This window comes from Bos javanicus, chromosome 26 (assembly GCF_032452875.1).
Source record: "Bos javanicus breed banteng chromosome 26, ARS-OSU_banteng_1.0, whole genome shotgun sequence".
Lineage (NCBI taxonomy): Eukaryota > Metazoa > Chordata > Mammalia > Artiodactyla > Bovidae > Bos > Bos javanicus.
In genome coordinates this window covers 937,616-958,452 of record NC_083893.1, presented here as the reverse complement: position 1 = coordinate 958,452, position 20,837 = coordinate 937,616, and the positions used below count along the sequence as shown (strand labels likewise).

General features: G+C 33.3%; 1 protein-coding gene across 2 annotated transcripts in view; it reads right to left on the bottom strand.

Moving 5' to 3' along the window:
* Window positions 1-791: 791 nt before the first annotated feature.
* The window catches only part of IPMK (inositol polyphosphate multikinase), a 54,362-nt gene continuing 34,316 nt past the window's right edge, over window positions 792-20,837 (bottom strand). The window contains exons 4-6 of one of the 2 annotated variants that reach the window (XM_061402650.1): window positions 19,538-19,710; window positions 7,016-7,097; window positions 792-5,929 (exon numbers count right to left, since the gene is read on the bottom strand). In XM_061402650.1, the coding sequence (XP_061258634.1) occupies window positions 5,307-5,929; window positions 7,016-7,097; window positions 19,538-19,710 (878 nt within the window). In that variant the 3' untranslated portion in view covers window positions 792-5,306. The remainder of the gene's footprint in view (window positions 5,930-7,015; window positions 7,098-19,537; window positions 19,711-20,837) is intronic. The other variant, XM_061402651.1, reaches the window with a different exon arrangement.

Genomic DNA, 20,837 nt, shown 5'->3' with positions numbered 1-20,837 from the left:
TGGATTTGGTATACGTGGGGGCTCCTGAAACCAATCCCAAAGATACTGAAGGAGTGTACTTCACACAGCACTGCTCCTCCCTACAGTGCACAGCAGCGGGCATGAGTAATGCCACACAACCTTTGAGAGCTTTGACTCACAATTGCTGTGAAGTGTTCACCCTCTTACATGCCATCAGAACTGATTCCCCTTCTCCATCTCTGCTGGATATTGATAAGTATGCATCATATCCTCAATAACATTTTCCCCACATTTACATGTTTTTCTTCTATCAGACAGTGCATATCTTGAGGGCAAGTACTAGATCCCTTATTCAACTTTTTAGAATCTCCAAGGCCAAATACAGTGCATGATACAGGGTAGATAGACGTTGGATTGTGCTCTCTGTAATTAATGAATGAAAGAAAAAAAAAAAAAAACTTGGTCACTAAGTGACTCATGAAGTTTCAAATACATGCAAAAATATCTAATCTGTTTCTGAAGTTTTAAATTATAGTATATATTTTCACAGTTAAGTCAATATTTTTCTCTTATAGTCTATTTCTCCTACTAGGCTGATTCCAAAGATTTCAGACTATGATAGAAAAAAATATTAATACAAAATATTCTACATACTTTTTCATTTCCAATGCATATGCTTCTATCTATTAATATTTTGTCTTAATCATCTTTGACTCCCCAATGATTCCTACAGTTTTTGGTATATAACATGTACTCAAATATTTGGTGAATGAGTAAGTTATTTTCAAACTACCAGGAGTCTGTAAGCTATCACAATTAATGAAAAAAGCTCCAATGCAAAACATTTTAATAGGTGGTCAAATATACAGTTATTAGAATTACCTAAATATGACTTATATAAAAATTGGTATATCACATTAGATGACTCTATAAAAACACAAATCACACATTGACAATGACCCCTGCAGTCCAAGAATACCCCCCTCATCAATAGTACAAATTACACTTTTTAAAAAAAACATTGTTTAGACATTTAAACCAAAGTAACTTTGACTAGACTAAATACATTCATTCATCAAGTACAATAAAGTTAGCATAGTCACTAACAACACGATTTTAGGTGCAATTTCACATGCTTTCATAAATCTTCCAGTTCAGTTCCCACAGTAAAGTGTCTTTGTGCACGCCATTTTCATTTATATATAGGTGCATCATATATCATACTTAAGACTATTTTATTTCATAATTAAATGTGTTAATGTATATTTTAAGTGAATACCAGGCCAAAATTTAACCCCAGTGATGACAAATTTCAACATTTAAAAAAAAAATTCTTTATAGTATATTCTAATTTGTTTAATTGCATGGGTACTATTTCCTCTTACTAAATACTATCAAAATAATTAATAAGAATTTAAATATTAAATCCAAAAACATGGAGATTTCAACCTTCCTAAAATATTAATAAGCATTTTAGTAATATTACCATTTAAATCAAAAAGTAATTTCATATTCATTGCCAAATTAAAATACCTATGATTTGAAGTCAGAGGTCTAAAATACTTGCAGTAAATTGAAAAGTACAATTTTTTAAATGTGCAGTAATTTGCTTGTGAATTTGTAATGGAATGTTTTTCACAGTAATACTATGTTAAAACACTACTCTAAATGACCAGTCTAAGTACACGTACCTTTACCAGCAAGAAAAATTAAGGCCTTTTAATGCTATCAATAATTACAGCTGAACTCAATGTCAAATAGAGGTTACAATGCTGCAAACTATTATTTTTAACCTCTAACATATTGTTAGTTGCTTCATCTCAACTCAATTACTTATCTTTCCATGAAGTTGAATGTTAGTTAACTATTGCCTTTAAATAAGCATTTCTCCATATCTCTATTTTCATTTAGCCCTGAACCCAGTCAATCTAGACAGAATGCTGGAAATGTTAGGGCTTTGTCTGATTGGATCACAACTATATATTCAGGGGTTAAAAATGTTTGTCCCATTTATATTTCTGGATGAACTAAGATGCCTGGCCTCCATAGACAACATTACTTATTTTCCCAAAGCATTGGCAGATAATTGCTACTTCTTCACTTGACCAAATTGACTTTTTTTTTTTTTTTAATTTAAGTGTAGGCTATGAAGATATTACAGGATGTAAGGAAGGATAACCAAGGCTACAAATATATCAAATCAAGGTTAAAGGCACTGGATAAGGAAGATTATTACAAAGCACTGTAAACAATTTTTAAAGCAAATCAAGTTTTACAGTATCAAATGCCAAACTACTAAGGGCAGATGGTACTGAAATGATGACAATGCCTTAAAATAGTGGACAAAATTTCTATAATTTCACAAATAAAATTTTTTCATTGTTCTACCATTTTTTTTCATCCTACATGTTCTTTAATATTCCAAATCCTAGAAACAAAAGTGTTTTCAGTTGCATGAAATAAGAAAACTGCAACTGAAATATCTCTGAAAATTAATTTTATCTTAAGCTACATTATAAGTTTGATATATATATACATATATATATGGTACAGAGATATGAAGATCATCTTGGAAATCATAAAACAGTAAATTATACTCAATTAAAGTCACGAAAAAAGATCATATTCAGTTGAACACAATCTAAAGCCCCACAACAGCAAATTGTAGTGTAGAGAGGCACAGTAAGTACAATTTCTAGACATATTAAACAAATAATGAATACGGAGTTGAAAATACCACATGCTCCAGTTTAGAGTCATTTAATACACACATTTTCACAACTGTTTCTTGAAAAACTATTTAGATAAAATATTTAGCATTTATCATCAATTTTAAATTTATCTGAATGTATGCAACTTTCATCCATATTAAAATACTGATTACTGTAAATACTTTATTATAAAACTATTATACAATTTAAATTTTTATTAGAGAAATGTATTATTCACTATCCATAATTAAAGTCTTTTTCATGAGTGCATTTCATAAGAAATACACAAAAATCATTATTTTTGATTCCTAGGGAGAAGAAACTATGGTAATCCTATTAACCCAAACTATATCCTTATTATTATTTCTTAAACATTTAAATGTTTAAATATGCTTGGTGACTAGTGATCTTTCATCCCCACAGTGGTAAATTTCAGCATAATGTTATATGACTGGACTAGACAATAAAATAATCACATGTAGATAAACGCAAACCAATACTTGTTCTCTTACATGTAAGCTTACTTACAAAGTAACACCAAATAGGCAGTGAATGACAGTGATTAAAAAAAAAATGTAAACAGAATAAAATGTGAATCCCTTCCCTGAAGAACAAAAGATAAAAGTATTTCTGGTTTTATGAAAACAAAACATTATCTATCAAAAAGGTAAGACACTGATTTTACAAATCCATTATTTCTAAATATGGATAAAGAAAATCTGGAACAATAGATTCACATTTTATTGAGCTAAAATGCACAAAAATATGATAATACTTAAATTTATTAATTCATTGTAATAGGTTGATACTATCCCATACTAAAAAGTATCTTGTTAAGATTCAAAATAGTGTTTAATTATCTGAGCTTAAGATCTACTGAATCACTATCCAAGTAACAACAACAACAAAGTCCACATTGTAGGATGGAAAAAGCAAAACAAAAATTTTAAAGCTATAGCAATACCCATTTAGGCAATAGGCAAACATATGAAGTCCTTATGGAAAATACCTACATTGACCCTAAATAAAAAATATAAAATAATCAAATTTTGCTATAATAAATGCATGTGAATTTTAAAGGTATACAAGCTTAATAAAGTTACTAAGCATAGAATTAATTTCATACTTCTCTGTGCTCAGATGATTGCAAAAGCACATTCAGAGAGAGGGTTGGGAAGGTGAGATAAAACTGTGATATTTTCCTTCACACTAAAAAAGGGTATTTTAATTCTGAGGGTGAAGGAAAGGGAAGAGTCTAACAGTTCACAACTCTAAAACAACTTCCAAGAATATGACAAGACTGTTAACTACTTAAGACATTTTTCTGGTAAATCAAAGTTCAGTGAAAACAAACATTTAACATTTTTGCAAATTTAATTTCAAAGTTTTAAATGTTTCTGATAATAACTAGTTTTTTTTAAGGTGGTGAATGTGAAACAGAGATAATACTTACAGATCTACTTTTTCCAAGAAAATTAGCACTGCCCCTGTCATGAAATTAAATTATAATCACTCTCTTGAATATGATATAAAACTGTTTTGAGTAAGAATGAAACAGAAGCATGAATTTAGATATGCACCAAGCTCTGTATGACGTACTAATTTATACATGGTATTTTTGACAACTGAATTTTGTCCTTAACTGCTTATTAGAATTCTGAGAAACACTTTTTAGCAACATACAGTCAATACCACTGCTTAACTAAAAGGGGACATATAAACACATGAATTATAAAAGAAAAACCTCAAAATGAGTTATTTAAAGGGGAAACAAAAAGAGCTTCAATCATCCATCTTTTTGAAGCTACAGAGTAAAAGGCAAGGTACTTTATGGTTTATAAATACTTGTTACAATGTAGTAAATACATATTCCAATTTTCCCATAAATTAAACATTTTAAAAGAAAAATATTTTGTTTGTTGCAAATATCTTCTCTTTTCCCTAACCCTGGCAAGACTAATAAGTGCCCTTAATTTCAAGACTTTTGTTGTTGTTGTTTTTATCCATTTCAATGATCTTTTTCGTGAATTATGTATATAAGTGAAAATGAAAGGAAAAAAATGTGCTTTTGGAATGCAATAATCCTAAATCATTTTACTAAGAAGCACCTTTTGATACGCTGGTTTGAACTTTTAATACAAAACCTAAAGAGTAACTTTTTTCTGTAGAATTTTCTCCAGTTTTAATAACTTCATACATAGCAATACTAAGGATATCAGCCTATGCTTTCTACATTTTTTAAAGTATTGTAATAATGTAATGAGTTATAGATATGGCTCACTATGTCCGGGTAGACAGAGGTTTCATGATAAATGGCTACAGAAAACAAACTAAACTCATTATGATTGAATAATGGTTTGCATTTTGCTTGAGCCAACAGACATTTAAGCCACGTACCACCACATTCCCTGCATAACATTCCTAAGTTTCTTTACTCTTTATAGTTTTCTAATGAACAAATAATTAGTTTTCCTGAGTTAAGATTATAAAAAAGTTAACTCTTCTACCAAAAGTATAAAGACAAAATGTAGACTCACAATACAAATTTTTTACACAGCATTACAAGTGCAGAGTTATTAACTGCTGCTCTTCATTATGATTGCCCCACCCCTTTAAAAGACTGCAGTAAAAGATTCAATTGTCTAATATGCTCTGCAGTACAGTAATTAAATGCTTCAGCCCATAAACATATCCCTCATCTACTGTGTTGCTAGGGAACACATGAGCAAAGTCTATCATTCTCACTTCTACTTCTGCAGTCTCTTGACAACCAGTGGGAAGATGGCAGAAAACTTTTTCCAGTTGGGAAAGTACATTTCCATTTAAACGCTCCTGTGACATGCTTTTCCACCCATTGTCTTGCTCTATATTTTCAACTTTCAATGAAGTCTGACTGTGATGCTTTTTTGAATACATTTTTCTGTGACAAGCATACATTTTGGACAAGCTTTTACCCACTGAAGCTTCTATTTTTCCATTCGCTGTAGAATTTAACACATGAAAGTTATTATTGTACTCCAGTACATCTGTGTCTGAGAGCTGACCTTTGGACAAAAACTTTTCTGCCAAAGTCCTGTCATTCAATTTTGTAGTAGTTGGCTGAGATGAACCTTCATAAACAAACAGTAATGAACTTGCATAAAAGTTAAGCTGCTTCTGGCTTTCAAACCACTGGAGAATTTCCTCAATCTTCTGAATACTGGCAGCAATAGCATCTCTTCTTAAGCAGAATCCATTATGAAAAAAATGGGAGACTCCTATAAAAAGGAAAATACTAGGATTATAATGAAATTATGAAATAACCATCACTTGGGAAGTACTTTCATCTTAGATACAACTCTTAAACTTTCTCCCATCAGCCCCTGCAATTAAGTGAACAGATAAGAATTCCAGTTAAACACAGAATCTTGGAGCTCAACTTAATTTCTGGTGAAGACGTTCTTATTAGAAAACATACAAACGACACTTAAGTAAAGCAAAATACCTTATTTAGACAAAAAATTTACTACAGGTAGACTACTAGTTTAGTGCCCTCTATATATATTCTCTTAAGGAATAGGATTCCAAAATTTGCTTCATTTGCTATTATGAGGAATTTTATAGTAAGACTATATGTTTGTTAGAATCATGAACTAATCTAGAACCTAGAGTCAAAGCATAACCATTTTCAATTATGACAACAGTCCATTACCAAAATACCAAATCATAACTGTACTTAATTTTTTATGCTCTCAACAATACTAATTAAACCAGCCTTTCACAAAAGGTGAGCTCACTTTGGAGACTAGCAGTAGTCCAAGTTAAGTATGTTATTCAATACTGAGACTTAATGTTTTAACCTATCATATTAAGCCTCTTTTAAAATTATTTATGCATATTTTATCATATTTGGGAATTCATGGAATTTGATTTTTGCTGTTCCCCTACTTTGGGATAAAAACTGCTAAAAAAATATATTTATATTGGCCTGAGAAATATTTTAATATAGAGCCAATTTGAATGTTATCTTGCTATTGGTTAAGTATACCAAGGCAAATATCAAACATCGTAGATGAGTATTTTGTAAGCATAAACATTTTTTTCAACTATTTACACTACTCAACTTCTTCCTCATCCTGGATACAGTTAATAATAAACTTTAACAGAACATTATATCTGGAAATCTGTTATCATTGCTTTTATAATACCTTGGCCATACATATTTTAAAAGTATATATGTTAAGACAGTATTGAGAATTGAATCACAACACCAAAGAAAGAACTAAAACTGAAATCACTTTAGAATTATTCTGATTAATTCTATAGTAATAAAAAGCACTGAAGTATGGTTTCTCAATCCTTACCATCCTTTAGAGTTTCTTTTGTTAAGCTTCTTCCATAGTGCTGGTTTTTTGTCTCATAGCTATCAGAATGAACATGATAAACCTGTCAGAAAAAATACTGAATATTAAAAACTAATACTCCTTAACCCTGGGGGTTTTATCCCAGCAATGAAAGGATGGCTAAAGATGGGAAGATCTACTCATATAACTCATTCTAATGGATTTAAGATGAAAAAGAGTCATAGTGTCATATCAATGATGCTGAAAAGGCATTTAGCATATTTATATCCACTACTGACGAAAACTCTCTAAAAAGATAGTTAAGTATTTCCAATATGAAAAAAAATTATCCATTTCAATCTATCAAAAGTTAGTCTCAAGTTTAAAAATGAAATAAGGAAGCATTTGTCTTAAAATAGAAGAAATTTCCACAAAAACTACTCTACCACAATACCTTTTATCATTATTATTACCTAATATTGTTCCAGAGCTTATGCAAATCCAAATAGATTACAAAGAAATAAGAGGCATAATTTGAAAAGGAGGGAAAAAATATTACCCTTTGTACATAATGGTTATATAATTGGAAAAATCAATTTAAAAAGAAACACAAACAATAAAAACCTGAAATGGTGACAGTACAAATTAGTAAATAGAAAATAAGCTTTCATATATACAAACAATTGACTATAAAATGTAAGACTCCATTTATAAATCAAGTTAGGAAATAAAACAAAGGAATAAACAGAAGGCATGAACCTTATGTGCAAAGTACTCATAAGATAAAATGTAAAAGAGATTATATGGAAAAGTGAAAGTGTTAATCACTCAGTTATGTCCCACTCTTTGAGACCCCTATGGACTGTGGCCTTCCAGGCTCCTTTGCCCATGGGATTTCCCAGGCAAGAATACTGGAGTGGGTTAGACAGGGAGGCCTGGTGTGCTGCAGTCCATGGGGTCTCAAACAGTCGGACACGACTAAGCAACTGAATTAAAACTAAACACAGCAGAATGATTACTAAGATCAAGAAAATAAACACATGCACCACTTCATACAGTTAACTAATTTTTAGTGTGTATGTAAGATCCACTCTCAGCTAATTTCAAGAATATTGTATTATTAACTGGTGACACTACTGGTAAAGAACCCACCTGCCAATACAGGAGACATAAGAGACACAGCTACAATCCCTGGATCAAAAAGATCCCCTGGAGGAGGAGATGGCAACCCACTCCAATATTTTTGCCTGGAGAATCCCATGGACAGAGGAGCCTGGCAGGCTACAGTCCACAGGGTCGCAAAGAGTCGGACAAAACTGAAGCGACTTAGCACACTTGTAGTCACTATGGTATACATTAGCTTATAAGAATTTATCTTATAACTTAAAGTTTGTATCTTCTGATCTCATTTCTCCTTTCCCCAAGTCCCTGGAAAGCCCCAGTGCATTTTCTGTTTTTATGAAATCAGCTTTGTCTTTTGAGTTTCTGTTTTTGACTACATATGTAAGTGCCACCACATACTATCTGTCTTTTTTTGGTTTATTGCATAGTTTCATCCATGTTGTTGCAAATGGCAGGACTTCCTTCTTTATAATTGCTGAATAATATTCCACTGTGTAAAGAACCACACCTTCTATGTCCATAAATCTGTAGACGAACACTTAGGTTGCTCCCAGATAGGTTGTTTCCACATCTTGGCTATTGTGTATAATGCTGCAATGAACACAGGAGTAGAGATATCTCTTCAGGATAATAATTCTATTAAAACATATTATAGAATTAAAAACATATGAGAAGCCTGTATGTGACCATGGTATTTTAAACCAGTAGAAAAAGATGGATGATTATTAAATGGTATTAGTATCATTAAGTGGGGATCTGGAAAAAAATAAGTTGCATTTATAACTTATACTAAATTATTAATAATAATCCAAATACATCAAAGATCAAAATGAACAGAATAAAATGCCTTCCCACCTCAAGATGGCAGAATCCTTGAATAACTGGTAACTAGGGAAGGCATTTCCAACTAAAACTCAATCTACCACATACAATACGCTTTTTAAAATGTTGATAGTGTTTTTGCCATTCAAAAATCAAAAGACCAACAGAAAAAAAAAGGTATTTGAAATGTATCTGATGAACAAAGAGCATGTTTACTCATGGGAAAATGAACAATGGATCTGAAGAGTTCACTGAAATCAGGTCTCAAACACACCAGGAACACAGACTATCCCCAAATTGTGGCAACCAAAAGTATCTCCAGACACTGCCGAATGACTCCCTGGGAAATTAAACTGCCCCTGGTTCAAACCATCTACTTCTGCTTTATTGACGATGCCAAAGCTTTTGACTGTGTGAATCACAACAAACTGTGCAAAATTCTTAAAGAGATGGGAATACCAGACCACTTGACCTGCCTCCTGAGAAATCTGTATGCAGGTCAAGAAACAATAATTAGAATGCTGCAATAGTCGCATGCCGTAGTTCATGGGATTGCAAAGAGTTGGACATGACTGAGCGACTGAACTGAACTGAACTGGTTCAAAATCACTGCTCTGTATCAAGCAGATTGCCAATATCTACCACAATTATAAATGCATACAAGCTCAATTCCCCTCTAGGCACTTATTCCATAAATACCCTAGCACACTGGTGAAATAAGGAAGGTCTCCAGTCATTCATTTCTAACATTATTCGTAATAGCAAAAGACTGGAAACAAGTCAAAGATCCATTACAGACAGCTGGTAATGCCACTATGGAAAAATCTCCATGATACATTAAACAGAAAAAAAGCAAGATACAGAACAGTGTTCAAAGTAGATGGTTTTGCAATATAGGAACAAATATCTCTGGAAGCATACATTGGTGAGGGAAAAAAAAATCACTATTAATTATGTTAATATAATTATATCCCCACGCAGGATATATAATATATCCTGTGTGGAGAGGGTGACTTCTCGCAGTATATGTTTCTATACTTTTTGGCATCTGAACCATACAGTGATGTATTTCATCAATTTTTAATTAAATATTTTTAAGAAGCATTAAGAATACATTGCTTTAGAAACTGGTACTTTATAACTTTCAGTATGATATGGCTACTTATTGTCTATCTCAAATGCTTCACTTTATTCAAAAAATCCAAATAGAACTGTGTTCTTTTTACGTACACTTAGCAGCCTATTTAAAGAAAGACAATTTATCTTGAACAAAGTGTTACTATGAACAGAAGAAAAACACTTTATATATATATGCCAAAATTACATTTGACTACAGGAAAAATTATTTTTATAAGGACAGTTAATCATATCCAGAAAGTGATTTTTTAAAAAGTACTCATGTTCTCTATGCCCAGAAATACGTGTAAAAGAGGACTTTCAAAATGACAGAGGTATTAGCTAATACTATATGGCAATAAGATGGCAATATATAAATTTATCAAATCAACACGCTGTACAGCTCAAACATACACAATGTCATGTGTCACTTATCTTGCAATAAGAAGATGAAATTGAGAAAATAATGTGATTAAATTAAATACAAAAATAAATGAGAAGAATTTTCAAATACCCAGTCATGTAAACTACCAACTGCTGCTGCTGCTGCTAAGTAGCTTCAGTTGTGTCCGACTCTTTGCGACCCCATGGACTGCAGCCTAGCAGGCTCCTCCACCCATGGGATTTTCCAGGCAAGAGTACTGGAGTGGGTTTCCATTGCCTTCTCCAAAACTACCAACTAGGAAATGTTTATAGAATCCCCAGAAAAGGATTCTCAAAACTTCACCATTCTACTATCCAGGGATGTATTTTCTGAGCATAAATTTCACATATTAAAAAAAAAAAAAATTCACATATGAAAAATCTAGATTTCATCTACAGATTAAAGCTAACTAGTTTCAGTGAGACTCCTTTATTTATATTCTCTCTTTCTCTATTTACTTAATTTCATTTATTCATTTATTTTTTACTGAGGTATAGTTGATTTACAATGTTGTATTCATTTCAGGCATGTCTGTTTACTTCTACTTTACTAGTTAAAGCTAGAACATAAAGAGATCTGAGAATTTCTCCAATCTCAACCCATTACCCAGTCTTGATCAGTTACAAAGACATTGGTAAATCAAAAGTTAACAGTGCCACCTTGAAAATATCGATACAGGTAACAAAAAAGATACTTAATTGTTTTTAAAGGAAAGGTAACCTGGAAGACATGAGGAAGGGGAGAAAATGACAAGTATAAATCAACTAAAATCTTGAATTATATGTTTTAAAGAAATTTCAAGTGAATTTCTACAAATGGTATTTCATTATTTGCAGTTAATATTTTAAGTGTTAGTCTCTCAGTCATGTCTGACTCTTTGCAACCCCAAGGACTGTAGCCCAATAGGTTTCTCTGTCCACAGAATTCTCCAGGTAAGAATACTGGAGTGGTTAGCCATTCTTTTTCTTCAGGAGATCTTCCCCACCCAGAAATTGAACCCACATCTCCTGCATTGCAGGCTGATTCTTTACTGCCTGAGCCAACAGAGAAGTCCGATAAATATAATAATCCCACAGTTATACAGCACATGTTTAAAAAGTCAATATAAAACTGGAAAATTAAACAACCATTGATTCACTTAATAGTTGACCACTAAGGACGCTACTTGAAAAAGGCAGAAAGTCCCAAAGCAAGCTGCTGATATATTTACTTCTCTCAAGTCTCATACTTTAAGCTAAAATACACTCCACCTGCCTATATATAATATGCTCCTTACATAAACTTACAGTCACCTTTCATGAACTAGTTAAAAAAATGCTCTGCTTCTTGATTTTCTACCTATTTTCCCTGTTGCCAGTTCAAAATACTGTATTTTCCAAAGTCACTCTATACTCCTCCTCTCTTGACTGCTTTGCTCTTATAGCTCCTATTTTGTTTCTTTTTTGTTACAAATTATCTTAATATATCTTTTGTTATTAAATCAAAGTGAGTCTTATCATCTATACCATCTTGGGATCAAGGAGATAACAGTATAATTGTTGACAGTCATTTAAAAACAAGGAATTCCTGGGACTTCCCTGGCAGTCCAGTGCTTAAGATTCTATGCTGCCAATGCAGAGGGCATGGGTTTGATTCCTGGTCAGGGAACTAAGATCCCACATGCTGCACAGTGCAACCAAAAGATTTAATTAATTAATTTCTGGAATTTATGTATTTGTATGTATTTGTATAAATAAATTATGTACTTGTATAAATAAATTCCTTTAAATGTAATAAATTCCTATAAATATATTTATATGTATAAATTCCTTATATTTATATAAGAAATAATTATATATAATTCAGTTCTGTTCAGTCACTCAGTCATGTCTCACTGTTTCCGACCCCATGGACTACAGCACACCAGGCCTCCCTGTCCATCATCAACTCCCAGAGTTCACCCAAACTCATGTCCATCGAGTTGGTGATGCCATCCAGCCATCTCATCCTCTGTGGTCCCCTTCTCCTCCTGCCCTCAATCCCTCCCAGCATCAGGGTCTTTTCCAGAGTCAGTTCTTCATATCAGGTGGCCAAAGTATTGGAGCTTTAGCATTAGACCTTCCTTCCAATGAACATGCAGGACTGATTTTTCCTTTAGGATGGACTGGTTTGATCTTGCAGTCCAAGGGACTCTCAAGAGTCTTCTCCAACACCACTGTTCAAAAGCATCATTTTTCGGCACTCAATTTTCTTCATAGTCCAACTCTCATATCCATACATGACTATTGGAAAAACCACAGCTTTGACTATACAGACCTTTGTTGGCATATAATTAATTAAATATAAGGAATTCCTAAATTGGCATTCTCTTCTGCCCACCAAACCTCTTCCTACTTACTGGTTAAATATGACAGAAAAACAATTTAAAACTGATATATTTGGTAAACTTCAGTATATTCAGTGAGGGTTGGTTTTGGGATTTTTGTTTTGTTTTGTTTTTTAATTTAAATTAGGCATGATTGTCTTGGAGGAAAATTTTTGAATTTGGAACACTGATTCTAAAATTATCCAACTCTATCTTTAGTATTAATCTATAAACCCATTGTGATTGAAAAGTTTAATAAATTTGCCAAACGCTAAGGAAATAACTATCTGAAAAAAAAAATCTTAATAGAACTCACACTAAAATTCAAGTTATATCTCCCAATTTTAACATTCTAGACTTACATAAGTCATTCATTATTTCACACTGCAATCATATCCTTTCTCAGATAAGCAAACTATATGTAATTATAAACTGTTAACTACTATACAAAGGAAAGCCATGAGAATAAAATCAGGAGAACTCAAATTACAGATTCAACATAATTCCTACCCAAAATCCCAGGTAGACACTTGCTTGCAGAAACTGACAGACTGATCCTAAAATTCACAAGGAAGTTGAAGGGTCCCTAGGTAGTCCAAACAATCTTGGAAAAGAACAAAGTTGGAAGTCTAACAATTCCTAGTTTCAAAAGTTATTCCAAAGCTACATTAATCAAGACAGTATGGTTTTTGGGAATTCCCTGGTGGTCCAGTGGTTAGCACTCAGTGCTTTCACTGACATGGGCCAGAGTTCAATCTCTGATCAGGGAACTAAAATCTAGCAAGCCATGTGGTATAGCCAAAAAAAAAAACAAAAAAACAAAAAAACAGACAGTGTAATTCTGAGGAAATACCTGCTGCAAATCAATGTATCTGGTAAAGGGTTAATACTCAAAACATATAAAGAAGTCAGACAATTTGATAGGAAAAACTAACAAGTGTTGTTGAGAATATGAAGGAAAGGGAAACCTTGAGTACTACTAGTAGGAATGTAAACTGGTACAGCCACTATAAAAAACAGTATGAAAGTTCCTCAAAAACTTAAGAAATACCATTATACACCCAAGAAAAAGAAAACACATATCCTGGCACTACATAAACTACCTGTTCACTGCAGCATGATTCACAATAGCCTAATTGTGATATAAAACAATTTAACTGTACATCAATGAATGAAAGGATAAAGATGTGGTATGTACAGGCACACCTCATTTTATTGCACTTCATAGACACTGTGTAAACCTTCAGAGTATAGAAACCTTCAAAACTGAAAGTTTATGGCAACCTTACATTGAACAAGTCTATCAGAGCCATTTTTTCCAACAGCATTTGCCTCAGTTCATGTCTCTGTGTCACATCTGGTAATTCTTGCAATATTTCAAACTTTTTCATTATTACTGTATTGTTATGTTAGCTGTGATCGGTGATCTTTGATATTACTATTATAATTGTTTTGGCATTTCTTTAGCAATAAAGTATTTTTAAATTAAGTCACATCCATTTTTTTTATACATAATGCTTTTGCATACTTAGATTATAGTACAGTGTAAACAAAATTTTCATATGCACTGAGAAACTAAAAATTATGACTTGTTTTATTGTAATATCTGCTTTATTGTTGAACCCATGGTATCTCCAAGGTATGCCTGTACATAAACAACAGATTATTCAGTCATTAAGAAGAAGGAAATCTACTATCTGGAGTAACACAGATGAACCTTAAGGGCATTATGCTAAGTGAACTAAGACAAAGACAAATATTGCACATCTTCGCTTACACATGGGAATCTGAAAAACAAACCAGACTCATAGAAACAAGAGAGTAGAAAGTGGTAAAGTTTACCAAGGACTGGGAAGGGAAATACAAAGAGGTTAGTATTCATTTTCCAACTATAAGATTAAAGTCTGAGAATCTAATGTAAAATATGGTGACACATCAATAATACTACTGCATAACTGAAATCTGCTAAGAGGGTAGAAATAAAAGGTAAATATGTGAGGTGAAAGATGTGTTAATAAACTAAATGAGTGAATCCTTCTACAATGTGTATGTATTTCAAATCACCACAATGTATACTTTAAATATCTTGTGTAAATGATACCTCAAATAAAGTTGAAGAAGAAAAAAAAAAAAGACTGTGGTTCTGCCATAAAGACAGACAATATGAATCAACAGAAGAGAATTCAGAGTCCAGAAATGCACTCTCATTTATGGTCAACTTATTTCAACAAGTATGTCCAGAGCATTCAATGAGGGAAAAAATGGTCTTCTCAACAAATGGTGCTGGGATAACTAGATACACATACGCAAAAGAGAAAGGTTGACCCCATCCTCAAACCACACACAAAAAACTAACTTAAAATATACATATATCTCAATGTAACAGTTAAAAACTATAGAAGAAATATAGGAGTAAATATTCATGACTTTAGGTTAGGCAATGGTTTTTCAGCCATGAAACAAAGAGCACAAACAACAAAAGGCAAAATTAAATTAGACTTCAAAATTAAAAATATCTGTACTCCAAAGGTATTATCAAAAAAGTGAAAAAACAACCCACAGAAAAAAATAAACCAAATTAAAAGTGAACAAAGGACCAGAATAGACATTTCTCCAAAGAAGACACGCACATGGGTCAATAAGCACATGAAAAGAGGCTCAATTCCATGAGCCATTAGGGAAATGCAAATAAAAACCAGAATGAGATACCACTTCATACCCACTAGAGTAACTTATAAAAAAAGAAGAGAGACAGAATAACAAGGTTTGGGCTTTGGGTAACAATGCAGAGAAACTGAAACTCCTATATATCATTGGTAGAAATATAAAATGGTGCAACAACTTTGGAAAACACTTTGGCAGTTTCTTTAAAATTTTAATTTAATCATGGCATTCACTAGTCTCAAATTCAGGAACTACATACCTTAAAAAACATATGTACATAACAACTTGTACATGAATGTTCATAACAACATTATTAATGACAGCCCCAAAGTGGAAACAACCCAAAGTTGATCAATGAACCCATGGATAAACAAAATGTGGTATATCCATACAAAAACAAAAAATAAAATGCAGATTTGTGCTAACAACATGGACGAACTGTGAAAACATTATGAAAGAAGCCAGTCACAAAAGACTACATATTGTATTACATCATTCCCTTTATATGAAATGTCCAGAAGAGGCAAAGCTATACAGTCAGAAAGTAGACTAGAGCTGTCTATGGCTGGTGAGTTGGAAGGAAATAAGTGACTGCTGATATGTATAGCTTTTCTTTTTAGGTGATGAAAATGTTCTACAGTTGAATATGTTGATGGCTGCCCAACTCTATGAGTATACTAAACCAATGAACTGCTACTTTAAATGAGTGAATTGAATGGTGGGTAAATCGTATCTCAATAAAAATGTTATTAAAAAATACAAACAGAAGAACCTCTGTTTGTCTGGGGAGATAACACAGAGAGAGCAAAATCAGGCAGTGTCTTATTTATTTCTACATATATTTCTACATATATTCTACATATATTTCTACATATATATTCTAAATAAATAAGGCAGTGCCTTATTTATTTCTATATATAGACACACACACACACATATATAAAGGCAGTGGAAACCAACTGAAGAATTTTTAAGCTGGGGAATGTCAAAATTAGATATACATTTTAAAACATTCAGAGAACAGACCAGAAGAGAATAAAACTGAAATCGAGAGGTAAGATACTTGTCTAGAGAAGAGTAATTTTGAAAATGGGACTAGGTGCTTGAAAATTAAGATCAACAAAATTGATGGATGGCTTTGAGAGATGATGGTACTAAAAGGTTTCTCCTTCATAAAACTGGATGTATGATAATGTCATTCACTGAGACGGAGAATAACAGAGATTTGCTGTTACTGCTTTGGTTGTTATTTTGCAAGAGGGATATAAGTCAGTTTTTTACATGTTAGTCCTAGATGTCTTTAAGTTATCCAAGTAAAATGTTGAATAGGTTAGCTATATAGATTAGGAGATCAAAGAAAAACCAGAGGCTAGATATGTACGTTCAGGAGTTATCAATATAAGTGAAACTGAATCAATGAGATAAAGGACACTACTTGAGAAGAAACAGAAGGCAGTAAATGGAACTAAGTGGAATACCTCAATATTTAAAGAACAAAGAAATGAGCTGGCAAAAAAAGACTGCAAAGTGCTCTTAGGGAAAAAACAGGAGAGACTGCAGTGTTATGGACACAAAAAGGAATGTTTCAAGGACATAGTCATGTTGAAGACTGCTTTTAAAAGTGAAGTAAGATGAATAATGAAAAATGCCATTTGAATTTAGTGACACAGAGATGTCATTAGGGACCTTCATGAGGCACCAGTCTGGTGGCATGATGAAGCTAAAGCCAGATTAAAATGGGTTAAAGAATACAGCATGGGAAGTAAGGCAACAGTAACAAATATAACAAGTTTGGGTACAAAGGGGAAGCATTTAAATTCACTGCTGAAGAACAGAGCAGGATAAAAGTGGGTTTTGATTTTTTTCTTTTTCAATTGAGAGTGATTTGAACATTATTTGAAACAAAAAGGAAAAACAACTAAAGAGAGACCAAAGTTGAAGATAAAACAAAACTAAAATAAAATAACGAGAATCAAGAATATTAGGTTCAGAAGAGGCGGAAGAGAAACGCAATCCAGAGAGAAAAGGGAAGGGCTGCCTCTGACAGGAGAATGGAAAATTCTTCAATGTAGGGAGGAATAACGAGGAAATGAAAGTATATGCAGGTTAGATGTGTATGTCTGTTAGCAGGAAATTAAAGGAAACCCTGTATAATGGCTTATTTTTTCTGAAGCAGAAGCCAAAATTATATCCTAAAAGAAGGAAAGTGGAAGGGTGAATGATTTAAAAACAGTGAAGGTTTAAATAGGCATCACTTGTTTATAGAATTTTATTCCATATTACCTAACAGTGGCATATTGTTTGCAAAGAGGGCCTCAACATCCTTATGCACACTGCCATTTGTATTGTGACTTCTCTTTTTCCACAACCAAAAGTGGAGTCTTCTCCTTCCTATGAATATGGACTGGCCCTGTGACATACTTTGACCCATATAATTCCATAAAAGTGACAGAAGGTGACTTCCTAACCTAGATCTCAACAGACCTCGTAGCTTTCACTCTTGCCTTCCTAAAATGTATATAGTACATGTAGAAGCTCCAGTCAGCCTTCTGGAAGCAACCTTATGGGAAAAAGCCCAGCCAACAGTTAGTATCAACTTGTAAGACAAATAGGAAAAGGAGTATGTCAAGGCTGTATATTGTCACCCTGCTTATTTAACTTCTATGCAGAGTATATCATGAGAAAGCTGGAATCAAGATTGCCAGGAGAAATATCAATATCCTCAGATATGCAAATGACAGAACCCTTATGGCAGAAAGTGAAGAGGAACTAAAATGCCTCTCGATGAAAGTGAAAGTGGAGAGTGAAAAAGTTGGCTTAAAGCTCAACATTCAGACAACGAAGATCATGGCATCTGGTCCCATCACTTCATGGCAAACATATGCGGAAACAGTGGAAACAGTGTCAGACTTTATTTTTTTGGGCTCCAAAATCACTGCAGATTTTGGAGGAATCTGGATATCCTTGGAAGGAAAGTTATGATCAACCTAGATAGCATATTCAAAAGCAGAGATATTACTTTGCCAACAAAGGTCCGTCTCGTCAAGGCTATGGTTTTTCCAGTGGTCATGTATGGATGTGAGAGTTGGACTGTGAAGAAAGCTGAGCGCCAAAGAATTGATGCTTTTGAACTGTGGTGTTGGAGAAGACTCTTGAGAGTCCCTTGGACTGCAAGGAGATCCAACCAGTCCATTGTGAAGGAGATCAGTCCTGGGTGTTCATTGGAAGGAAAGATGCTGAAGCTGAAACTCCAATACTTTGCCCACCTCATGCAAAGAGTTGACTCACTGGAAAAGACCCTGATGCTGGGAGGGATTGGGGGCAGGAGGAGAAGGGGACGACAGAGGATGAGATGGCTGGGTGGCATCACCGACTTGATGGACGTGAGTTTGAGTGAACTCCGGAAGTTGGTGATGGACTGGGAGGCCTGGCATGCTGAAGTTCATGGGGTCGCAGAGTCAGACATGACTGAATGACTGAACTGAACTGAACTGAAAGACATAGAGTGAGGTCACTTGGACCAACTAGACCCAAAGGAGCCATCAGATGAGTATAGTCACAAGGGGGACTCTGGATGAGATCAGAACTGACCACCTGAGTCCATGGCAAATTGCCAGTCCAGGGAAAAATAAGCAAAGAAAACAGTGGCTTTAAATCACATTCTTAAACCAGTAGTAACCTAATTTATTTCCCTTTTTTGGTTTAAATATACAGAAAAAATTACTGGCACTTTTCTCATGGGAAAAAAAAAATCACAAATAATATCACATTCATTTATCATATTTCTTTTCCACTAAACTTAAAACTTCTTTAAAACAAAATTTCTAGAGTCAGAGCTTTGAGGTTCAGCCACTCATTCACTTACTAATCATGTACTGCTTCCCAGAATAAATCCAGACACTGTCCATATACCAGTGAACAAAAGAGATAAAAATCTCTGCCAGCTCTGAGGAGTTATGGATAATCTAATTCTAAAATATATGCGACATCTGTAACCTTCAAGAAAACATGCAATGAGAAATGTATGTATTACACTAAAAATCACTCTTACCCTCATGCCAAGCACCAAGAACCCAATCTCTTCCATTAATGGGTACTTGCTGACCTGTTGCTGAATCTTCTCAGATGAAGCAAAAGGATCATAGCTTTTCCGCCCTATCTTTACATCCATTATACAGGGCTTATTAAATTTATGGGTCACATCTTCCAGTTTTAGGTATAAATCTGTTATTAAAGAAAAACCCTAATTAGTAATAGGAAAACATATTACTACTTAAGAGAAAACAAAAATGAGGAAATCTTAAAACTAAGAAAAAGTTAAAACTGATCCAGCGTCAACAATTATTATTACTTTACCTGGAGGGGAAAAAAAAGCTTGACTAATAAATTTTATAACAGGTATAAATATCACAGAGTAACTCTTGCAAGAGGTGGAATAAATATTCAACCATAATTAAAAGGTATGAATTAGATATAAGGCTTCCAAGAACATTAAAAAGGCAATGAGATAATTTTTAAAAACCATCCTTGAATACATTCTTCTTCTGAACATGATTTACATCCTATGTGCCTTAGCAGGCATCTTAGTGTTTTAACAACGTTTTAAATTCTTCATTTAAGGATAGTAAAAGGAATAAATCCTTTCCACAGAGGATACAACAGGTATAGGTTAAGAAAGGTAAATCAATCCAAATGATGTTAATGCCAAATATACATTCTAGGCTTACTAGTACAAAAGGAAAAAGAAACACCCTGCTTTTTAGAACACAAAAAGTCTTCAAAAGTTCATTTGTAAATAACTTTGGCATCCTGTATACACCTTCCCTCAGAAAACTATTAGAAAGGGAGATTTAAGTAAAAAATTATAAACATCTCAGTTATAACACACTGTAGCTGACCTTATAGTTTTAGGTTGAAAATACAGGTCTGATTGCACTGAGGGAAAGAAGTAAGGAAAGAAAGTCTTTCCCCCTTCCTAGGTGAATAAATCTCCCAAACAAAATTCTGAATGAGATCACAAATTTCAGTCATGTCATAAGAAGCACTTCTTGTAAAAACCTTTCCTTACAAACAGAAAATATTTTACTTTTTATCAAAGTAACAAGGTTTGATTTTTTGAAATAAATGAATTTATTTTTTAAAATCTTATGCCTTAGTCAAAGGAAAATGGAGAGAGGGAGGATTGTGTAGAACCAGGTGAAGTTAAGAGACAAAAAATGAACTGCAGCCTAAGAGACTAGCACTCACAGAAACAAAAAGGAGCAGGCTACATTTAAAAGAAAGGTTCTAACAAAGGGACATTTTCAACAAGTTAAAAGGGCTGGACACAGACATCCTGTTGATGGTGAGAG